This window comes from Cryptomeria japonica, chromosome 1 (genome assembly GCF_030272615.1).
Source record: "Cryptomeria japonica chromosome 1, Sugi_1.0, whole genome shotgun sequence".
In the NCBI taxonomy this organism is placed as follows: Eukaryota; Viridiplantae; Streptophyta; class Pinopsida; order Cupressales; family Cupressaceae; genus Cryptomeria; species Cryptomeria japonica.
Genome location: NC_081405.1, coordinates 142,377,109 through 142,400,211, shown reverse-complemented (window position 1 = coordinate 142,400,211; position 23,103 = coordinate 142,377,109). Strand labels below are relative to the sequence as shown.

Sequence of the window (23,103 nt, the reverse complement as noted above, 5' to 3'; positions counted from 1 at the left end):
TACCCTTAGATCTCATCAGGAAATGCAAAGTTTATAGAGTAGCTGATCAGGCCCAAGATAATGGTAGATACCTCCAGTCATCTTATGAGAAAGAGGACAAGGAAGTGAAAATAGATTGGAATGAGCCCGAGGTTTTAGACCTGAGAGCTTTGATGGCTCCTGTTTTATCATGGACTCGCAGATGGGTGGATGTACAACATCAGAAGTTGAAAGAGCAGAATGTATCAATGACATTCACTTTGGAGGCAAGACTAGAAGAAGGAGAAGCAAGCGTGAGTGAGAATACTTCTCATTCCAAAGGCTCAAAGAGGAAAGAAAGACCTAAGAAAAAGGAATCCACCAGGAAGAAGCAGAAAACAAACCCCAATCACCCACCAAGCACATCTTCTCGACATGAAAAGAAGGCAAGTCAAGGAGAAGATCAGGAGAAGATGGTATATGAAATTGATGAGTCTATGGAATCCATGGTACAAAATGACAAGCAAGAAAAGGGACAGACGCCTCAACATTCATCAAGTCAATCTCCCCAAGTTGATGCTAATGAGCTACATGAAGAGAAGAATGATGATGAAGCGACATCTCCTTCCCGAGAAGATAGACTACCGCAAACAAGATCCGCCATTCCAGATTGGTTAAAAGAGAGACTGACTAGGGTAGTTGTGGTTGAAGAGGAAGAAGATGTATTTGATTTAGAAAGCCTTATAGGAAGTTCTCAAGAGGTGATGGAAAAGAGGAAGGCCACAAAAATGTCCAAGGTAATTCGAGATGAGACAGGATCCAGCAAATTGCAAGTAGCTACGCCAGTAGTGGACAAATATGAGGGTGAGATTCTTGTAGATGAGTATGACTTAGAAACATTTGAGCTTGGTCCACTTACCTCCGAGCAAGCAATGGAAGAAGCAACCGATTCATTTGAAGCACTTAAAGACAAACTTAAAGAAGAAATGGAAAAGAATAAGAAGCTTGAGAGGGAGGTCAGTGCTTGGAGAAGCTATTTTAGTCATCTCAATCAGCCCTTGAGACGTCAGGATCCGGCAGTATCTCCTTTACAAGCACTCCCTCTTGAATCAGTAGGCGAGGCAGAAAGGGTCAAGAGCTTGGTTCAGCTTATGGGTTCTTGGATTGATAAATTCCACACGGTAGCCGTCAAATTTGCAACGAGAATGATGAAGACAGTTCATCGAGCTATCCAGGTCCTTGAGAGTATCCATAATCTAATGATAACTGTAGCTGCATTCACTCACACTAGAGATGTTATCATTCCTGTCTTACAAGTGATAAGACAAACACCAAGACGGATTCTGGCACAAGAAAGGATAATGGATGGAGGAGCCCATAATCTCCTACAATGGTCAGCTCTGCTCCAGATGAAAGAGGTCCTTTTTGATGACATCAACACCAGATGCAGTCAAGTTGAGGGTATCATTCATCCCATTCAAGATAAGGTGTGTGAAGTGTTATGTACCATTCTTGACAGGCGGATCGAGATTGAGACAGATGTGGACATTCAAGAGTTGGAGGAGAGAGTCAAAGTCATCTTTTGCAAAGGGGAGAACATCATCACAGATAAACAACGAGATCAGATGTTCGCTACTATGTTCCTGATTGAGAAGACCAAAGAGCTTGAACCTGGATGGGAGATAGCTCTTCTCACTGCTTTTGATCAAGTCCTTCACTTGGAAGAACAAATGAAGAATCTTCCCGAAATTCCCATTGCTGAGATTGAGGGAATTGTGTCCAGATTCATTGAATATGCTAGGAAAGAGCATAGGAAAGGGAACAACATTCTAGACGAAAAGTTGTTATAGGATGATGTGGCAGCTTAATTCCTATTGGTATATGTTTCCTCGATATTTGTGCCAATTAATTATTGTCTATGCATTTAATGATGTTTATCTAAATGGGGACCTTTTTGTAACAAACCCTAATTAGGGTTTAGGTGTCAAAATCTCAGCCATTGATCTTCTTTCGATCTGGGCCATTCATTGTATTTGAGGATGCTATATATACCCTCACTCATTTCATTTTGATATATAGAAAAGGTTAGAGAAGAGAGAGAGCTTAGAGAGAAGAAAGTTGTTGTGTAGCAAGATTGAGTAGTGAAGAAAGAATTTTGAACAATTGTTGTCTATTTGGCTTTGAGATCAATAAAATATTGAAGTTATGGTGTTTTATTGCAATACTTGTGGCTATCTTCATGATTGTTTATCTTCTTGAATCACTCTCAGTTGAAGTAGTATTTAAGTTTAAGTTTGAAGGACTAAGTGTTGTGCTTGATCTTTGGTGAGATTCACGCTCCAAACCACTAGCTTCTTACTGATTGTAAGGACGCCTTGTGTGGTCAACTGGAAATATTGAGATTGCTTAAGAATTCAATCATTTTTGGAAATATTGATATGTATCTCTATGATAGTATCTATATCCTTGATGATTTGAAAGTTACTGAATCACCTTAGAAGATCGCATCAATTCCAGTAGAGTTGTAATTTCTTGGCGATACTGAAATTGGTAGAATCTTACCAAGTCTAGCCGTCATTAAGTCATTCTTAGGATTAGATTAGCATCCCTTCCTTGAAACCCTTATCTTTTGATATTTTTTGAAAATATGTTAGTGTTAGGAGAATCCTGTTCCTGCAGTCGAAAAGAGAGTAACACGGACAAGCTTTCTCTGAAAGTACGTAAGGCCCCTTGAAGAAACAGCATATACAACGACCATTGGTGCTTATCCACACATAGAGATCCTACAACGAAGAACCTTGAAGTCATTCCGATTGATCCTTTTCGCGACATCTTCAGCATTCGGAGACTTTAATCAAGAGAGGATAAGGTACCTTTTAGGTATTTTATTCTGTGTTTGGTGGTGTACAAAATACACATCAACACATCCATACCTGGCCAAGGTTCAAAAACAAAAGAATAATTAAAAACTTTTACAAGACAATGTCATTTGCAGATGGAAAATGGCTTAACTAATGGAAAAGGAATACTTAAAATTTGAATCTGATGGTGAATTCACAAATAGAAAATGCACCCCAAACTTAATTAAGGGATGCAAAATGGTTCATCTTAAAATAAAATAAACCTTAAGTGCTCAAGAAAACTAAAAACTAGCTTGAAAGCACAAGGTCTAGACCCCATAGATCGAATCCACCAGGTCCTGCAAATTTTGAACCCACCTTAAATATGTTGCTCAGAATTTATTAGTCACTGGGCATGTTACTCAAGAATCCCATTTTTCATCCCCTTAATCCCTCTGCAAACAATAGCAATATAGTTCAGCCAATGGATACTTCTAACGTGCCACATTTGCAATTATCCTCTGTCCTATCTCAGCAACAACCATCTGCAAGCCACCTGTGTAAAATTATGATAACCCAAGCTCATTTGTAGGATGTCTTTTTACTTAAACCACTGGATGGGAAAATGGACCATCTGATAGTTTATAACAGATCCTCTTGGTAAGCTCAAAACCATACTTTATACAGGCCAAAGGAGTTGTACCTGGTTAGAAACCATGAATTCTAGCTTAAAGCAAAACAGGTTCTTTTAGAACCAGAAAAAAGAGTGCCTACTTCTTCAACTTTTTCCGATCCACCTATCATTTATTCACCAAATTGGAAACTTATCCAGTTCACTTCAAGTGGATCTGGTTCCAGTAAAAGCAGAACAGATGAAAGCTCTAACAATGAAGGAGTCGCCTGATTAGTGAAACAACACTAGTTAATCACCAGTTTTTCAAACTTCAAATTGTTCTCTTTGGTGCAGCTGCAACCTTGGTGAAAACAGAACAAATGAAAGCTCATAGATGGAAGATCCTTGTGAGGACCCACCAGTTAGTGAAAAGAAACAACTGGTTACTCATCAGTTCTTAAACTCTATGTTGTTCTCTTTGGTGCAGTTATATCCTTGAGGTCCCATAGACTGTTTTAGTCTTGTGGACATTTATAAACTCCTATCCATTGTTGGACAGACTGGAATCTCACCCATGCTGTGATTCTCTGTCTTGGTCCCATATGTATTTAGCAGTTCTGTTTTAATTTATCTACAACAATTCATCCTTATGTAGATCTGGGCCTTTCAAATAATTCTCTCAGAATCTAAGCATTTCTAATCCCAGATTTTTCAGAGTTTCTGAATCTTTGCTTGGTATTTTTGGCACCTTATCATGAGAATATCAGTTTTGAATCGTAATTATCTTGTAATATAAATATAAATTTTACTTTTCAGTAATAAGAATAAACTAGAGTTGAACCTCTCAAGTCTCAGACACATTGAACTTGGCTTAGAATAGAATTGGCAGGTTTGTACATAGTACATACAAGCCTAGCCTTTTTAACGGATGCCTCATATTTATTGTCTTTATCATCCAGGTCCTATGCAAACAAGTCCTTTCAAATGGCTTGTGAATACAATGTGATTGGCAACAAGATAATCCACATACCATTTGTTGACTTGGTGGTCAGCACCTCCTTCGGGGTTCGCGACATGGCTTAATCGCCTCCCATGGATCTGGGTAAGTCTGGCGTTTGTAGCGGGTGTTGATAGCTCGATCTTTTGGCGCAATGGCAAACATACCTACAATTGGTATCAGAGCCTTGGGTCACAGGTTCGAATCCCGGGAGGTCTCCTTCATTCCGTCGGTGCGGAACCCTCAGTCGATGCTGAGGGGGAGATTGTTGACTTGGTGGTCAGCACCTCCTTCAAGGTTTGCGACATGGCTTAATTGCCTCCCGTGGATCTGGGTAAGTTTGGCATTTGTAGAGGGTGTTGATAGCTCGAGCTTTTGGCGCAATGGCAAACATACCTACACCATTTTGTATAGTAAGGCCCCTCGATAATTTTAGTTTAGTACCTCAATGTTTATATCATAGATTAAAAATTCATGAGCTACAAGCTGAGCTAAGTTACTTGCCCACTTACTCATGAGAGTCTCAAAGAGTTGCAGACTTGAACTAACTGCAACTACTCATGAGTACTTGGTAAGTACTATTGTGGATTGAAATTGAATGAAGGCATCAATTGCCTCAAATACCGCCTTATACAAATTGCCATGTTGGGCCTCACCTTCTCCGTTTTTTGCTCTAGTAAAGCAACAGTGATGAATCCTAACATGGCACAGGAATCAAAGGAAGAGACAACTACTGAGATTGTAGGCTCCTCGTGTGATCCACAAATTCACCTCACACCCATTTCATTGAGTTCTCACCAAATGCAGTCACAAGAATTTGCAGCACTCCCACTTCATTGAGCTCTAGCCAAATGCAATCACAAAGATTTTCATTCCACCAACATGCCAAGTTTGCAGCCTTCAATTGAAGGTCTAAGTTGGAACAAGGAAAAGCATGACAAGAAAGCATCCCTTGTCAAATTTAGTTCTACAAAAACCTTATGTTCAATGTGGCAAGAATCTCATATAGGGAGAAATTTTTCATAACCTTGATCATTGTAGGGAAAGTGTTTAAGGTGCCTAGTCTACATGATGCAAGTGGATCATTTCTCTAGGTAGTGACAAATACAGAGATGACTATGGAAGAGCAAAAGAAATGTTGGTGCAAATATGGATGCACAATATCATCAAATGGGTGGATATACGGAAGAAATCACACACTCATCAACTTTCTAGTTGCATCAAATGGTTAGAGTTCCCTAGCCTAGTTCTTAACCTCATTTCACTTCAAACTTTTCACATGTGCAAATATTGAAGATTGAGGCACAAAAACCCCAAACCTTCAAGAACTAGCCCTCTAAATATTGTCCCAAACTTGTAGCCCTTCTAGATGTAAGCACAACTAGAGTTTATTTGATGCCATTCACATAAATAAGAGCAACAAGTTGACACAAAAGTAGATCAATGGCATCGTCTTCATACAATACCACCTTCATCTTCTCCCAATAAAGGAGGAGGGCTCATTTGATAGCATGAGGTGATTGACTTGGATGACACTGATCCTTATAGCAACTAGGCTATCTAGGATGAAGATCCCATGTTCACAAAAGAAAAAATTGTTGACTTTGAGAGGCAAGCAAAGGAGGGTACAACAAAAGAAAAAACAAAAGACACTCAATTGGATGACATCATGTTTGAGGATGATGGTGATCTTGAGAAGGAACCATTACTTAATAGATTTAGTAGGACCCCATCCATCACTGGGATGTCTTGACAAGGAGAAAATTATAAATTATAGCAACTTACATTGAATTGTAATTTTTCATGATAATTTTCAATCATCATGAGATTCATATTATTATTAGATAATCAGCTATTATATTCACATGTTGATGCAATATCGTACTTTTTTTCTACTCACATCTAGTAGAAAACACTTCCCCATTAGTCTACAAACTCATTTCATATGTTTCATAACTATATTTTGCATGAATTTTTATGTTTTTCTAAGGAATTTAATATTTTTTTAATTTGTTGAGTTTTGCAAAGTTTTTTCCACTTGTAAGTCCAATTCCAAGTTTCGTTGAGTCATGAGTTTTCGAACATTGTGTTCTATATTAAATTTTATGGCATGTTGGAGATAAGCCTTTCATCCTTGTTTTCTATAAAATTTCCATTGGAGACTCAAGAAGGTCTTTGACTCAATTCTAAGACACCTACTTTTCCAAAGGTACATAGTGTGGGAATTCCTAATTCTCTCACTACTGCTACTTGAAGACTTTATGAAAACTATTGGATAATTTATAGCTCTCACGATATTTCCAACTTTGTGAATGTCATTGGGGTCAAACATGGGTGTCTCCTCTCAACTACCTTCTTTGTCATTTACATTGATGAGTTAGAGAAATTTCTTTGCCAACATATTCATATGGATGGTAGTTGTATTTAAAAGCCATTATGCTTTTTCTTGATGTTCTCCTCTCTCATTCTGCCAAATGGTTATAGCACCAACTTTATCCCCTTGCTCACTTAAGTGAATTTTGCCAAAAGCATAGAAATGAGACTCACACAAACTCGGTGACTCACAAGTCTAAGTCAAGCCTAGTGTGTCCCAGGGGCTTGAACTCGGATGCGGCTGAGTCTGGGACAGACTCGCTGAGTTTGATGGACTCGCCAGACTCACTGAGTTTGGACAAGTTATTTGGTTTACGACGTGCCCCCAAAATATACATGAAATATTACATTTAACTCCCCATCTTTGTCTTCAAGTCAGTCGCATTCCCTTCATTATAATATATGCAAGAAATATAACATTTAAATCTTTTTGCTATAATATTTAAGCATAATTCTTTTTCCTATAACATTTAAGTATGTCTTTTTCCTTTCTTATACTTTAAGTTATATTTCATGTATATATTGGCAGGATCATTGAGAGTGGTTCCAGATCTCTAGGAATTATAATGCAAATTCTAGGCTTTGAAAGATCTTAAAAATTTTCAAACATATTCAAATTTCAGTAATTAGTAGGCTCCTATAAGCATTCTCTTGCTCTCTCTATCTCACTCAATTTATCTGCCCTAAACTCTAGACCTATCTCTCTCCCTATCACTCTTCTTCTATCCCCTCTTCTACCTCTCTTTATCTCACTCTCTCCTCTCTCCCCCAAGATCTAGACTTATCTCTCTACCTCAGACCTACATGAAGGGTGCTACCCTCAACATCATTTTGGTGTAGCCCCCAATCCCACATCAAACTATAAATCTAAGCAAGTAATAAGCCACTGATGAATCTTGATCACAAAATTTACATAATACATATCCCTTGTTGCAAATCTTTGCATATTCATAGTTAAAAAAATATTATGGCTGCTACATCATCCAAGACCTACCTTAGACACCTTCGTAGGAAGGATGCAGGCTCCTCTCAGCCATAGACGTCTAGTTATTGTTTTGATATTTGTTTGGAACATTTGATGTCATGGATTACATATTCCATAATTTTTGTATACATTTGGCAATATTTATATATCTAAGTTTGCCATTTCCGTCAGCTACGATTTGCGTTTATACTTATATGATCGATGTGAACTTGTGTATGTGATCAAATTAGCTTCTATTTGATGATGTTATTGTGTCTTTAAGGTTTATTTAATTAAAGGTGCATGAAAGAAGTTTTAAATCCTTAAAAATCTCTAAATTTCTTGGGTTTTTCACTTTGTTGAGTCTTTGTCGAGTCTACGCCAAGTTTTTTCACTGAGTCCCAAATCCCTAGTCGAGTCATCCGAGCCAAGTCTGAGTCTCGTAACTTTGGGTTAAACGTAATGAAACTAAGTTCATGATTTTCAACATCTCCTAACATTTTCTTTCCAAAGTCCAATTCTTCTATAAGGAGGCAAGCTTTAGAGATCACATCAACTTAAAAATACTTGGAGATCCAATTTTCTAGCCCCTCTATTAGCATATAGCATGCCTCTAATCCACAACTTTACAAGGGTCATTCGTCTCTCTCTATTTCGAGCATCAATGTTTCCAAATCTACTTCGAAGATATCCCTTCAAGGATAACTATTTTTAATACCATTATCAAGCCTACAACCTTATATGAGTCTATGGTTTGGGGGCCTAGCTTGGGATTTGTCAGTTTGATCCATATTGAGAGGGTCTAGAGTGTCATGCTATAGGTCTGTTGCAAGCAAGTTGTTCCTCAAAGAGTTGTCCAAGATGAATTTGTTGCCAAACTATTGCATGTCAAGACTATTTGTCCAAGCTGAGTTTGTTGCCAAACCATTACATGTCAAGACTATTTGTCCTAGTTGAATTTGTTGCCTAACCATTGCATCTCAAGACTTTGAAGATTCAACATTTATAAACTCAATTCCATTGGGGATTTAGTTTTTCGTCATGAAAAGTATACATACTTAGCTCTTCATTCCTCTAAGAAAAAAGCTTCATTGGGCTTTGTTAGGCAAACTTTATATCGACATCCCTGTTGATAGGCTCCCTCCTTTCATGAATTCCTTGACGCTCCTGCTCAAATCCTCCCTTTGAAGAAGATAATCACTAGAGTTTCTAAGAGGGACATCTACAAATAATACATCTTGGTCACCTAGACCTCTCTTCTTGTGCCACTTGACCTGAAGCTTGTTTTAAATGCAAAGTATTTCTTACTTGTGGAAAATGGTACATACACCATCCTCACTATCCTTAACATCATTGGTCACACAAATTCAAGTTCCCTATGGCCAACTAAGAGTGTGCTCCCACAAGCTATACATTAAGACAAATCATCGTATTCTTCACGAAGACCAAATCTATTGTCTTTGCATTCTCCAAAAGTTGGAGACCAAGGAGCATTTCATATTTAAATGCCCCATAAACTATGAGATCTAAGGAAGGTATTATTGCCTCTACAAGGACTCCTACTTTCTTTAAATATCGAGACTAGCGATGCCTAGCCCTTTATCTTTGAGAAACAATCATCTTTCACCATAGATCCTTGCATGGGGTCTCTAGGAATCCTAAAGCCCATAGGATGATCACCTCCTTCTCACACATCCAAGAGACCTATTGCTCTAAACAGCCTTTGGATACCACTAGTTCAAACATAGTCTCTCATAAATTCTACCCCAACATTTTCCTACTCGGCATTGTGATCCAACTTTTTCTTGGCAGCATGGTTCAACTTCTTCTCAATGGCATAAATCTCCTCTTCGAGCACCCCCAACCACAACAACAAATACATATTACTAGCCTCTTCCCTACTGTGGGAGTTACTTCAACATTAGATGTTAGGATTGATTCTAGAGGGATGCCTTGCTCGACCCTCTTGATCTTCCAAAGAGCACTATCAGATCTTGTATCAATCATTTCACAATGATCAATGACAACACCAATGACTCCTCCATTTTTGACATAGAATGTGCTACTCAATGAGAATTCCTTATCTCTTCAGTACTCCTAAACTTATGCTCTTTAGAGTTCTTGTTTCCCCCTACTTAGTATTAAAATAATATTGTAATATATACTGGTCCAATAAGTTGTTAGGATAGAATTTAGATATATTTTGTATTCTCTTAGTTTTTATCTGCTTTTCTTACTTATTGATCTTCGCTGCTTTGTTATTATTAAATATCTTGGTAATCATTCTCTATGTCATTGCATTACGTAATATGGTATCAAAGCTCGAGTTTGAAGGAACCTCAATTTTGGTGATAGAGGATTTATCAAATGGAGTTGTGCATTCATGTACAACGGTTTTTAAGCAAAAATTTTTAATAGATTTGTAATTTATTTCCCTGAATTTCTGAAGAATCTTGAAAAGATTTTTCCAAAAAAAATTTGTATGAAATTCATGGGATTTTTTTTGCCAACATCACAAGGGTTTTTTAACTAGACTCATGCCTATATATAAAATTGTGCCCTTTTTTTATTAAAATCTCAGCAAAATCACATTTTTTCTTTGCAAGGTCTCACAACTAGGGTTTTCAACGAATTTCTACCCCATCAAGAGTTTTTGGGCTTTTTTAAAAAAAATCATGACAAATTTTTCAAAGTTTCTAGACAGTGACAATTTTTTTTCTTGAAAATAGTTTTTATGGGTATTTCACACATATTTCTGCAATTTTTATCAAAATAGACAAATTTTCTTTGTTGTGTGCAAATGCCTAGGGTTTGGCGGCACTAATCTACTATTTTTTACTGTTTTTTTTTTAAAATCATAGTCGTATTTTGATAGCTAAGGCATGGGATTTCCTAGGCTGAAAATTTCCAAAATTGTTTATCAATTTTTTTCAATTTTTTGACAAAATCAAAGGCTGTAACCTTCTTGTTGTGGTTTTAAAAAATTTCCTTAAAATTTCTAAAGCCTTCTTTTAAAAATGAGATATTTCATAATTGTTTTTTGTGTTTTTGGAGTACAAGATGGATGGCTTCTTTGACCAACATCATTTTGGACAGCAACTAGAGGTTCACTAGCAAAAATTACAGCAATTGCAAACCAAGAACGCTCACTATCTTTGAATACTAGTGCCTTGATCAAATCATCCTCTAAACTGAGACCTGGCCCATGACCACAAGTAAAGACTCGGACAAGTTCGATGAGCATAAACATGAAGCCATTATGCTCATTAAATTATCCACAACAATGAAATGCTTTCAAATATTCCTTTAGGCAAATCTTCTTTGAAGATTTGGAAACACCTTCAACATCTACACGAGATGTTAGATAAAGGGAGGGCCTTCTTCTTGAAGAATATGTTATTCCCGATCATGATGGACGAGAAGATGTCTTTGTGGCATCATTTGATGAAGATCAAATACATTCATGATCAATTAGCTACTATTGGTTGCACGATGAAAGAAGACATGGTGGTCATAATGTTGAAATGCTTACCATGGTCTAGGAACACTCAACATCACGTCTACCAGTGTTGACTTTCATATTGATGATCTGTGCAACAAACTCTTGCAGCAAGACAAATGGAAGAAGAACATTGGTAGCAACAATAATTCACCAAGTAGAACATGCCTTTGCACCCAAGGACAAGGGCAAAGGCAAGTGGCCTCAAAAGAAAGGTCAAGGACAAATTGTTGATACTTTGAAGAATTTGAAAACTATCATATGCCATTATTGTGGTAAACTTAGTCACATGAGAAGCACTATAGAAAGAGGTTGGTTGATAAAAAATCCAAACAGGGAGGGCCTCCACCAAAGGCTGATGCCACACAGCATTCTAAGCAAGAGTCATCCTTCTATGCTTTTATGGTCAAATGGCCAACAAATCCTCCAAAGGACATTAATGCATGATGGGCGATTTTGAATGTAGTGGTGCATTTAATGCATAATGGACACCATTTTTGGGAACAAAGGATAATTAATAAATAGTGACATGACTCCTCATTAATGTTTATTCCCACTACTTGGCGTCATGCTTGGGAATCTTTGGTCAAACCCTAATTAGGGTTTTGCATGTTTAATCTTAGCCATTGATTGATTTGTAATCTCGGCCATCCATTTTCCTCTTGGAGGTCTATAAGAGGGTTTACTCCTTCATTTGTCATAAGCAGGAGATTGTATGAAATTGTTGCAATAAGTTATTGAGATAATAACAATGATACATTGTTCTCTAATGGTGTTCACTTGTGTTATTTTGTGGCTTGCATTGTTTCACCTTCCTCAATTAGTTTAGATTTGTTTCAAGCATTTAGATGAACGAAGTTGATTGCAATGTTTAATGGTGAGATCGCTTGCTCATACCTTTTGTTGATAGATGATTTCTATCCACGACGCAAGGTTGGACAGAGCTCTTGTATGTGTGTTCTTAATCTAAATTGTTGGATGAACTTTGTTCTCTGATGGTGTTCATCAATGGTTTAAAATCCTACAAACACAACCTTTGAAGATTGCACCCTCTTTATGTAGTTGTCTACTAGTGGCGAAGTAAAGTGTGGTTGATCTCACCTGGATCATTGTTATCTATTGAGTTCTTAGATTTAGCTTAGTCTTCCTAAACCCTATCCCCTTTAATTTCAGTTCATTCCAGTTTAGTTCGTTTGAAGCAGAAGCATCGCAAAATTGCTATATCTGATGATGAAGTTCCAGCCATAGAAAAGAAGTGAAAGAATGATCCAAATGTAAGTCCCCTTGGATTACCAGTAAACATCAAAGCCAAACAAGCTTATATCCATCAGAAAGTCGCTAGTACGCAGTTGGAACCTTGGAGTCATTGTATGATCTTCCTACAATCTTAGCATACACATGATTTCGATCAAGAGAGAATAAGGTGACCATTGGGAAAATTTATTCTGTGTTGGTGTGGTGACAAAAACACCCGTCAACAAAATTGGCACTAGAAGGAGAGCATGAACATCAAATAGTTCATTTTCACAAGTGAAGAAATTCAAGTTGCCTGGAACTAGTATGAACTTTCAAGTGCCAAATTAGAGATATGTTAGATCTCTTATATGTCAAAAACAAAAATTAAAAAAGTAGAAAGTTCAAAAAAATCCCAAAAAAGTGAAAAATCCAAAATCCAAAAAAATCAAAAAACAGAAAATTAAACGAAGTTTTCTCAATGGATAGGCGACCATTTCATATTTCTTGTTGTCAAGATAGTCACCTTGTGGACATCGCTCAAATTTAGGAAGATTTAAATGCACAATTGCACCCTAGGAATTTGTCTCAATTTGCCTTACCAAGGAGGTGCCGGATTCATGAAACCACCAAGCATGATGAAATGAATTTCTTGACATTCTTGTCAAGGATAGAATTGGTCTTACAAGGAAAAATCTTCTTTTGGGATGTTCCAAAACCAGAATTAAAAATACAAGATTCAAGTTAAGAATTCAAAGCAAGATTGAGATTGGTAATATACAACTTGAAGGCGTGTTGCATCCTCGTTGGTGTTGGATTCACAATGCACCTCACTCAGAATTTACTTGTCCAATATGTGAAGAGGCTATCAACCAAGCTAGATGTCAGTTGGGATTATCAGAATTACCAAGGAAATGCATCTGGAATAAGCATCTTAGTCCTACGTCAAAAGAACAAAGCATTGCAATATCATCAGGTTGTGAAGGAAGAAAATTGGAAGAAGATAGTACAATTGAATCAAGTATTCAAGTGGATGAAGATTGCTCCTACATCACACCAGCACGAGAAGCCATTGGAGTAAAGATCAAAGAAGCAATGGAATACATTCAAGCAAGGAGAACCACCCAAGGCCGATTTGTTAGCACATGGAAGCAAATGAATATATAGAATTGCAAGATATTGAAGATCATCAAGAACAAGAAATGGAGGACTTAGCTCAAAGTGGAGATGATGTTCGGTATTTCCAAAGTTCAGTCATCCAAGGAGGAAAACATGAAGAGGGAAGTGGTTCCAGTGCACTTCAAGAGTTTATTCATGCACACTCAAGATGGGAGAAATGATAAGCAACCTAAAGGCAAGAAGGAATATTTGATGGTCAATGGGTCACCAAGATGGAAGCAAAGTACAAAGAGCAATTCGGATTAGCTCTCGACCCACTATTTAGAATCCAAGGAGAACTGCTAAGAGAACTTGAACATGATGAAATGTTGATTGATGAGCAAGTTACCACAATGGAACAAGAATATGATGAGCAATTTGGGTTGGGGTTAGACCCGTTACCAAAAATTCAAAAGGAGCCGATGGTTGAAATAAATCACGTTTCCAGATTTCCATTTGAATCCAGTTCTTGCAATGTGCCCATTGAGGATTGGAATTCTAAGTTGCATGTTGTGGATGCAAGTGGGATGATACATCACCAGCTTCGACCTCTTGATGAAGCAGTAGATGACACACAAGAATTCCCACCCACGCACGAGGACCACCAAGTTCTCACTTTCCTTGCTCTTGAGTTTGAAAGCTATGAATTTGATTACAAAAATTTAGGAAGACCAACTTGTTTATGGATTAATCATGGCCCTAATGAGTTGCCCCAGTTGCTAATCTTTCCTAAAGTTTTTCTCGAGTTTGAGATTTGTACTATGAAAGATTACTCTTATGAGTTTAAAGATGAATTTGCAAGGCTTCGAACCATGACTAATGCCATGTTGTTCCTGCATAACCTGAGAAATCATGTTAGGAGTTGTATATATAATTATATTTAGGTCTTGCAAATATTGTTTGTTCGAAATTGTTCGCTCAAAGTGTCGTTTAGTTTAGGTTTCCTTTGAGGGATCCCATTTGTAAGAAAGGCATTGTTATCTTAAGCCCGTTCAAGCATCTGCACTTAGTCATGTTCAGTCCATTTCTTGGATAACTATTTATGAAGTGCTTTGGAATTAGAGGTTGTTCTTTTCTAGTTTTACATTTGGAGGGGAATCACTTATTGTGTATTGACACCGATATCTTGTGATCATTATATTTTTACATGTTTAATCAATTGCTCTAAGTCATTGAGGTTTCCTTAGGAGAAGTTGTGGCTAGTGAAAAATCCTAAATCTTGCTTCAACGCCACTGTAATTCTCAAACCCATTGTGAGCTTCATTGCTTGTGAGCCAATTGTAGAATGTGTGAAAAGAAAATGCAATATCAAAAGAAAAGAAAAGATAAAAAAATGAAAAGAAATATCAAAGCATTGGTTTTGGGAATATGTGGATAACTCCACCAGGGCGATGGACGCCCAGCTGGCAGTGGAGCAATGTTCGCGGGAATTACAACGACAACCTCATCAAGGCTATGAATGCTTGACTGGCAACAAGGCAATGTCCTGGATTCCTTTGGAGTTAAGATACCTACGTAGCTTGCCACAGGGGATTCTGAGGATCTTGATGATCTTATGAGCTGGAATGAATTCAATTGCACACACTTGAGTAATCGGAGATTGAGTGACATGATCCAATCTGAGATTCTACTTCCTTTTCATGTATGTTTTCTAGTCACTTGATAGGTCGGATGGAATTTTCCAAAGATTTTGGGTATGGATTGGGTTTTTATCTTGGAAATGTTCAGGAACATTTATTCAAATTGGAGCTAGATGTTGTGACATTTTCACATATCACCCAATTGCAAATGGGGACCCCGTTGTATTTTTTGGTCCTTTTGGTCTTTTGCGTCTTATCACAGCAATCCCTTCGGTCTCCCCAAGTTTGCAAATGTTTTGAAAAAATTTGATCAAGTCTACAAATGTTTTGAGTAAATTTGGCTAAGTATGGAGCTTGTTTTGTCTATTTTAGGGTTTTGGCCCTTTGGACTTAGATTTGAGGTCATTTTCTTAGGGTTTTGGAAAATCTGAACATAGCAATGAAGTCAGAACCCTTCAAGGAAGCTACCAGTGCAATCTGAGAGAACTCTGAACACTTACTATTTATAGTAAGTTTCATTGCATCTTGAATTGGCCTAATTTTGCGTTTAAACAAACTTACTATTTTAGCAGTGTCTATTTTTTAGTAAGTCTATTTTTAGTAAGTGTTATCCTATCCAAGTTTGCCCTAGTTTGATTTTTGGAAGTACTCACTATTTTTAGTAAGTCTATTTTTGGCAGGTCTATCTCAGGCAGTTGGCAAGACACTAATGGCAGAGCATTCCTACAAATCCAAGTTCCAAATCCAGAAAGTTGAAAAGGTAGGCAGATGATCAGAAAAATGGCTAAGTTTAGAATTCTTTCCTGAAATGGAAAAGGCATGGAAAATTATTCTAAAGCATGAGAAATCTTCCTCAATCCTAAAGATGGCAGTTAAAACTGGAAAGATGAAAAATCTATCCCAAGTCAAGAAAGAATGTCTAAATTTCAATGAATTCCTTCACCATTGTCAAAAGTACACTCAAGATAGGAGGAGCGCGCTAAATCAAGGTCATGGAGGAAATGTTCAAAACTCCAAAATTCCTCCTCCACATGAGAAATGCGCTCCAAGCTAGACTTGGGTGCCAAAATGCAGTTGAGGAAAATTAACATTTTCCAAAATTCTTCCACCTTGCCTAAAGCGTGCTCAAGGCCAAGAATGGGCACTAGAAAGGGGTACAAGAGGAATTTCCTCCCAAACAAGAAAATCCTTCTCCATGGTGAAATGGTGCCCAAGGAGATGAGCACTAAAATGAGGTAGAGGAGGAATTTCCTCTTCAATGTGTAAATTGCAGAAAGGTTGAGCAAGGGCACCAAAACCAAGCAAAAGAGGAAAACCTCCTCCAGGTCAGAATTCCTCCACCTTTTGGAAAATGCGCTCAAGACAAAAGGAATGGGTGCCAAAATGACATCAGGGAAGAAAAGTCTAATTTTCCAAAATTCCTCCACTTCCTAGCAAATGCACTCCAGGATAAGTAGAAAATGCAGAAACATGGTCTAGGAGGAAAATGTCAATTCCAAAGTAATCCTTCACCACCTTCAAAGTGTGCCCAAGGACAAAACAGAACGTACAATCACCATATGCATTTTCCTTCACTTATACCAGTCTGATGTACTCTGTATCAAACGTGCTTATCAGTATTCTCAGAATTGCTGTGGTGATAATAAAGGCATATTTGGGAAATAAATTGTTGGGATAAGTTTATGCAATTATTGGTTTACCTTTTCTAAGCAATTGTATATGTACCGGCATTGAGAACCTTCAAAACAAGCATCCAAAAACGTACAAAACACTCAGAAATCAGAATTCAAACACTTTACACGCCAAGCGTTTGACAAAATGTCAAACCAGTCAAATGAGTTTTTGGGCAGAATGTCTAGGGGTTCTTTCAGGAAGTAAAGGAATCGGTTGCAATTTGGGGTGGGCTATTACATCTGTGCACATTGTCCAACATGCTCAAAAGTCTATGACATAGCCTTCCTTCCCCTTGAAAATTTCATAAAATTGCTACCAGCATTCTATTGAAAATCAAACAATATCTAAGGAGATTGAAAGAGGAGGACCTGATCTACTGATTCATGGGCCTAGATTGCAGTCCAATAACAATAGCTGACTAGATTTCCCACAACAGGAAATCAGCATCCCATGGAGATAATTCTTTCATCAAGATGGTACTTTACAATCCTATTTTCCTTGAAAGTAGGCAAAGATGCCATATGTGAAGGAGGTCCTTGGTTTTTTAATAGAGTCGATCTACTTATGGAGCAATAGGTTCCCACCTTCTATCCAGCAAAGACCTACCATTTCCATTGTATGTTTAGGTTCATCTATAATCACTTTTGGAAGAGTTTTGGAGAAATCTTCACCACACTAATAATTCTACCCTGGCAAGCACCAAAAAACAGTTTCATTTTATTGAGGAAACATGACTGTTGACTATGTGGCTTCACAATGGATAACAGCTTACCAAACATAGTCTTAAAATGATAAAATCCCAAAGTTGAGAACAACACAACCAAAGTTATTTGTTTATAACCATATATTTCTTCAGTGTGAGAATCACTTAATTATCCATCCACTGCTAATACAGCACCAGAAGGCATGCATACCATCTTCAACTGCCACTGCAGTCAATACGGATGCCATTTGATCCATAGATGCATCCAAGATAATAATCATTATACAAAAAATAAAAATGTAGACATCTGTGCACCAGCGACTCCAACAATTTCCATGCATCTCTCAAACAGGACAGAAATTATTTCTCCAACTCTAATCAAAGTGATTCAGATAATGTCAATCAACAACTTTACAACCAAGAAACCAGATAAGCTAGAAAACATAACAAACCTATGGTTCATAACTTATCAAAAGAACATATACTTGAACTCATTTACCAAACTTTTGAAGCCATGGGAGGAGATCTAACAGTACAACATGCCTTGTAACATCATGAAACAAACAAATAGCCATGAAATCATATCAAGGAATGAGTGAGGATAGTAATTGGAGATAAGAATATCTACAGGTACAAATCAACAAAAGCAAACCAGACATGATCTTATTACAATAAACCAAACTCAAAGTGAATAATGGAAATTACAAGGCCACATATATGGCCCATGGCGTTCTTCATTAATAGAAACCCATGATCAATATCACTGAGATCAGCACACATGAAGACACCTATAAAAACATCAACACAAATGGGTTGACAAATGATGATCTCAAGGGAGAGACTATGATGTAGTTCACCTCTGTTCCAGAAATGAAGCAACTGCAAGATAGCTTACATAAAATGTTAGAATTGCATAAAGCAACAAGATGGAAAATGCTGCACAAAATCTTAAAGTTTTAAAGATGTGTTAAATTTGATTATTGAATACGTACAGTGCACTTATGATTTATTAATGAAGCAAAATGCAATCTTCTATACAATTACCAACGAGCCCGGCTCTGAAATATGAAACCATGGTGGAAGCAATAATAAATCTTTATTTAAATGCATGAACATATACAACAGCTGCACCTAAGTTAATTGTTTTGTTGTATAGCTGATAATAAAGTATGATAATTTGGCGTTGCTTCCCTGAAATTCAAAAGCATCCCAATATAATCATGGGATATTTTGGCTACTAAATCTGTTGAGTACAATTCAGGATACAAGCTCTCCAGTTCCTTTTTCAGGAGCAAAGCTTTAGGGTCCACATGCAATGCAATGAAAAAGTCCATCAATCTGACAAACCCCGGTATGGAGAAATCTTATATGCCAGGTATTGTAAATTCTAAAACTAATATCAATATATCCTCCATCACATCATCCACACAATGAAATTTTTACATAATGATGAAAAAATAATCCTGGGAAAATTGTAAGGATTTTAACTTAGGTAGCATACCTAAACATTTCATCAAGACCTTCTGCAGGATTGATTGTAACATCATCAGTCTTGATTATTGCCTTCTTAGCACACCGGATAGGATGTGATGGCTGTGACATGCGTGCAAAAACTGTAGACAAATGAGCAACAAAGGTGAAATCAGGTACGCTCAGATGACAAAGACAAATGCTTGCAGAAACTAGATATTGATTTGGACTTTCTTCTAGAGAAGTAAAAATGAAATTATCTTGTTGCAAAATATCCAACTATCAGACATTTTGGTGCTCAAGTGTCTTCAGAAACAGATTCACAATATTCTTGACTTAAAATTTACTCTTCACAAGTTCATGGCCATTCATTTCATATTTAGCTAAAGACTACATTGACAATCACACAGAATTGCATTATGCAAAAACTGCCTGTTGTACTTTTTAACAATGGGTGCATTCAAGATGGGAGAAAAAGACTTTTTTCTGATTTCTCTTGCCTTGATTTTTCATTTAATTATCCCTGGAAATTTGGAATCATGGCAGTTTGATCACAGGCATTTTAAACCAAACCATTGACAAGATATAGGCAAGGAATGCTGATTTCAATCCTTTTTTTCCATCTTATATACTGTAACATTTTCTACAGATATATAAAAGAATGAGAAAATAATATTTATATAACATTTAATCAAGTTTTCAGTCCTTAAACAAGTTCGGGTATGTGTGTGGTGGTTGGGAATGGCGGTTCACAGATTTTTTTAACCCTGCATTCAACATGGCTTGATATGACTGCACAAAAAAACGAAGAATCTTTAAAAGGATAAAAATTCTTGCCAAATAAACATAGTTAACCATAGTATGCATAGAATGAACGAAAATCAACAACAAACACTATAAATAAATTAATAATTGACAGTTTATAATTCAAAGCCAAATGTCCTTTCTGATTTCTGAGTGTTTATAATTTTTTCATGTCCTTTCCAATAAGCCACATCACTTGCCCCTTTACAAATAAGAGTATTATTCTCTTGTGAAGATGGTGTCACCAAAAAAGGGTATGTGGCAGCCAAGATTGGGGAAGAAGTTGGATTCGAAGGTGGCTTGTTTGATCAGGATCCTGCCATTGACAACTGATGAAATTCCAATCAAAATTTTCTGGTCACCTTATCAACATTCTCTTGCTCTTTCACTTTCCCCAAAATCTGCCTTGTTTGGAAAGCACAATGAGATACATGCATAAATAGATAAGGATGGTAGTGATAAAGAGTGAAGATGAGGGAGGGAACGATGAGAAGAAACAGACCAGACTCCACATTGTTGACGTGTCTAAGATCGCATTGCTGCAAACTCCATACGGCCAACGCAGAATAGAATAGCCAACTGATTATCCTACTCTCTCTTGAGATAAGGAAGTCTCTAATGCTGTTTTCTAAGTTTGATCAAAGGAGACAACTTCAAGGTTTCTTTTGTCAGGTCTTGACTGCGGGATCTCTCAGAGGCTTGATGTGTTTTTGCTGGAAACACAAGGGGACTTACGATTTGCAACAAGCTAGTTTGCTGTGATTCTCGAATTACGCAATAAAGAGCAAAAGGAAAGGGTTAGGAGATCTAAAACTAGCAACACGGGTATGCGGGTAGACGGATTCAACATAACCAATTCCTGCTTGGCCAGAATAGCTCACAACCTTGCAGGAACGGTGCAATCTTCAAAGGGACTTGGAAGATTTTCAAACTAGAGACACACGACTAAGCACCCAATTCTGGCGCAGCTTAGACGGACATCTGCAATTGAACTAAGCACAATCAAAGCCTCAGGTTAACCACACAAAAGGATACATAATCAGTATATCCTCAGTGGTATGAGCCCGAATCTATCAAATACCTGCACACCCAAAACAGAAAGATCTATCTAAAATACTAAAAGAAACCATGCAAACAGGAAGAAAACAAGACAATAAACACCAAATCAATGTTTATATATTGATCTCACCTGCCTATTACAACAATTTCTGCAGCATCTCTATGCTACTGCTAAGATCTAACCTATTCTAACTCTAAAATCTAACTATCTAACTGTCTAACCAATTGTCTGACAAAAGTCTTCAACTATCTAACCCTTTACAAAAGAAAGGCCTCTACCTTTTATAGATTTTACAATAATGAATCGAAGGCTAGGATGAACTGCATCCAAGGGCCCTAATCTACCTTTTAGAAGTTGGCAGCTTTAACCCATGCCCAATTAATTCTTAGTTATCCAACCAACAAATATCTCAACTACCTGCCACTATTTGGCCTTCATTCAGGTCTATCCAATCTTCTTGGTGGTTGGGAATAGTTATCCACAAAAATATCTTGCACAAGACCCATAGGCAATTTACAATAAAGCTGTTTCAGTTTTAAAACTGAATTTCTGGACTTAAATCCAACTGTGTGCTTTTTTGAGAATGCATAGACTGAGTGTTCTTTTGCCTTTTGCCTTCAATTTCGCCGATGGACTTCATCTTTGTTCAACGGCACGGTTCCCAATGCTCAGTTGTTCTCGCGCTCTTGCATCTTTTCTTTTTTCAATCTTCAGTGCCTGGCCTTGAATTGCGATCCTTCCTTGATTTGCATTTGAGGTCTTTCTCCTGGTTCTTCGATGACGTCCTGCGACCTGCGAACGATCAATTTCATTTCATTAAATCAATTTGAAAAATTAAATAATTTAATTTAACAAACATTAAATCTAATTACGACGTCTAGCTTGAGAAGCTCTTTGTGAGATGTATCTTGAAAATGCTTCTCCTTTCTCTTCAAATGTGAAATCTGATCCTTGGTCTTGATGGTGTTTGGGCGATTTACTTCTACGTGTTTTTACCTTTGCAGTCTTGGGAATTTGAAAACTTCTTATAGCGCGATTCTGGAGGTTTGAAGAGCTTCTGCAAATTGTTAAAAAACTCTAACTCTCATGCTTTTTTTGGTGAATTTCGGAGAGCTTAGACGTTTTTGAATTGGAGATATTTTCGAAGCATGGAGAGTTTATGCAAACTGAAGGGTAATTTTCGGACCTTGAACACTTCTGCAAATTAAAGAAAACTTTGGACCCTTTGTAAGATTTTGCAAACTCTAAGAATTTCGGACCTTTCAAGCGTTTTTGGCAAACTGGGAGTTTTTTCGGAGCTAAACGCGTTTTGGCAAATTTGATATATATTTTGAAATTTCGGAGCTATTTCACCCTTTGCAAATTGCGGAGTGTTTTGAATGAATTTAAACGCTTTATCATTTTCGGACCTTCTGGCCTGTTTTGCAAATTTCAGAGCATTTAGTGTTTTTTTTTTTTGGTAACCTGTAGAAATTTCGGACCTAAATGCCCTTTGTAAAACTTCGCATCTATAAACGCGTTTGCAAACCTCGGAGTACTTGGGTTGTTTTCGCCAATTCCGTCGCCTTTCAATTTCGGCTTTAGGGTCCGAAAATAAGGATTCAATGCGAAGTTCGGGCCAAAAGACATTTTATGCAAAATCGATGCACTTCCAAATTTCGGAGCAGGGGTCCGAATTTGGGGTTATAAAGCGAACTTCGGAGCTGGAGGAGTTTTTCGAAACATTTCGCACTATTTCACATTTTCTAATTTTGTCCTAGGGTCCGAAAATGGACACTTAAGTGATTTTTTGGACCTTGAAGGTCTTTTGCAAGATTTCACGTTTTTATTTTTTTTTCGCCCCAAGGTCCGAAAATGGACGTTTAAGTGTTTTCGGAGCTTGAGGGTCTTTTGGCAACTTAAGGTAAATTTCGGACCTAAAGGGCCTTTTGGCAAGTTTATAACAAACTTTCAAATTTCGGAGCTAGGGTCCAAAATTGGGCGTTTAAGTGAAATTCGGACCTAAAGCACCTTTTGGCAACTTTTCACTTTTTCAAGCCTCCAGCCAGTTTTGTCAACTTTTTCACTTTTTTGCATTTTAGCCCTAGGGTCCGAAATTGGAAGACTTAAGTGATTTTCAGACCTCTGGGGGCACTTTGCAACATTTAAACATTTTGCAGTTTTTGCCTCTAGGTCCG

General features: G+C 37.4%; 1 protein-coding gene across 2 annotated transcripts in view; it reads right to left on the bottom strand.

Moving 5' to 3' along the window:
- LOC131027577 (uncharacterized) overlaps nucleotides 1-23,103 on the bottom strand; it is a 193,138-nt gene that overhangs the window by 90,496 nt on the left and 79,539 nt on the right. For both annotated transcript variants that reach the window (XM_057957663.2, XM_057957662.2), the window contains exon 4: nucleotides 19,094-19,205. In XM_057957663.2, the coding sequence (XP_057813646.2) occupies nucleotides 19,094-19,205 (112 nt within the window). The remainder of the gene's footprint in view (nucleotides 1-19,093; nucleotides 19,206-23,103) is intronic.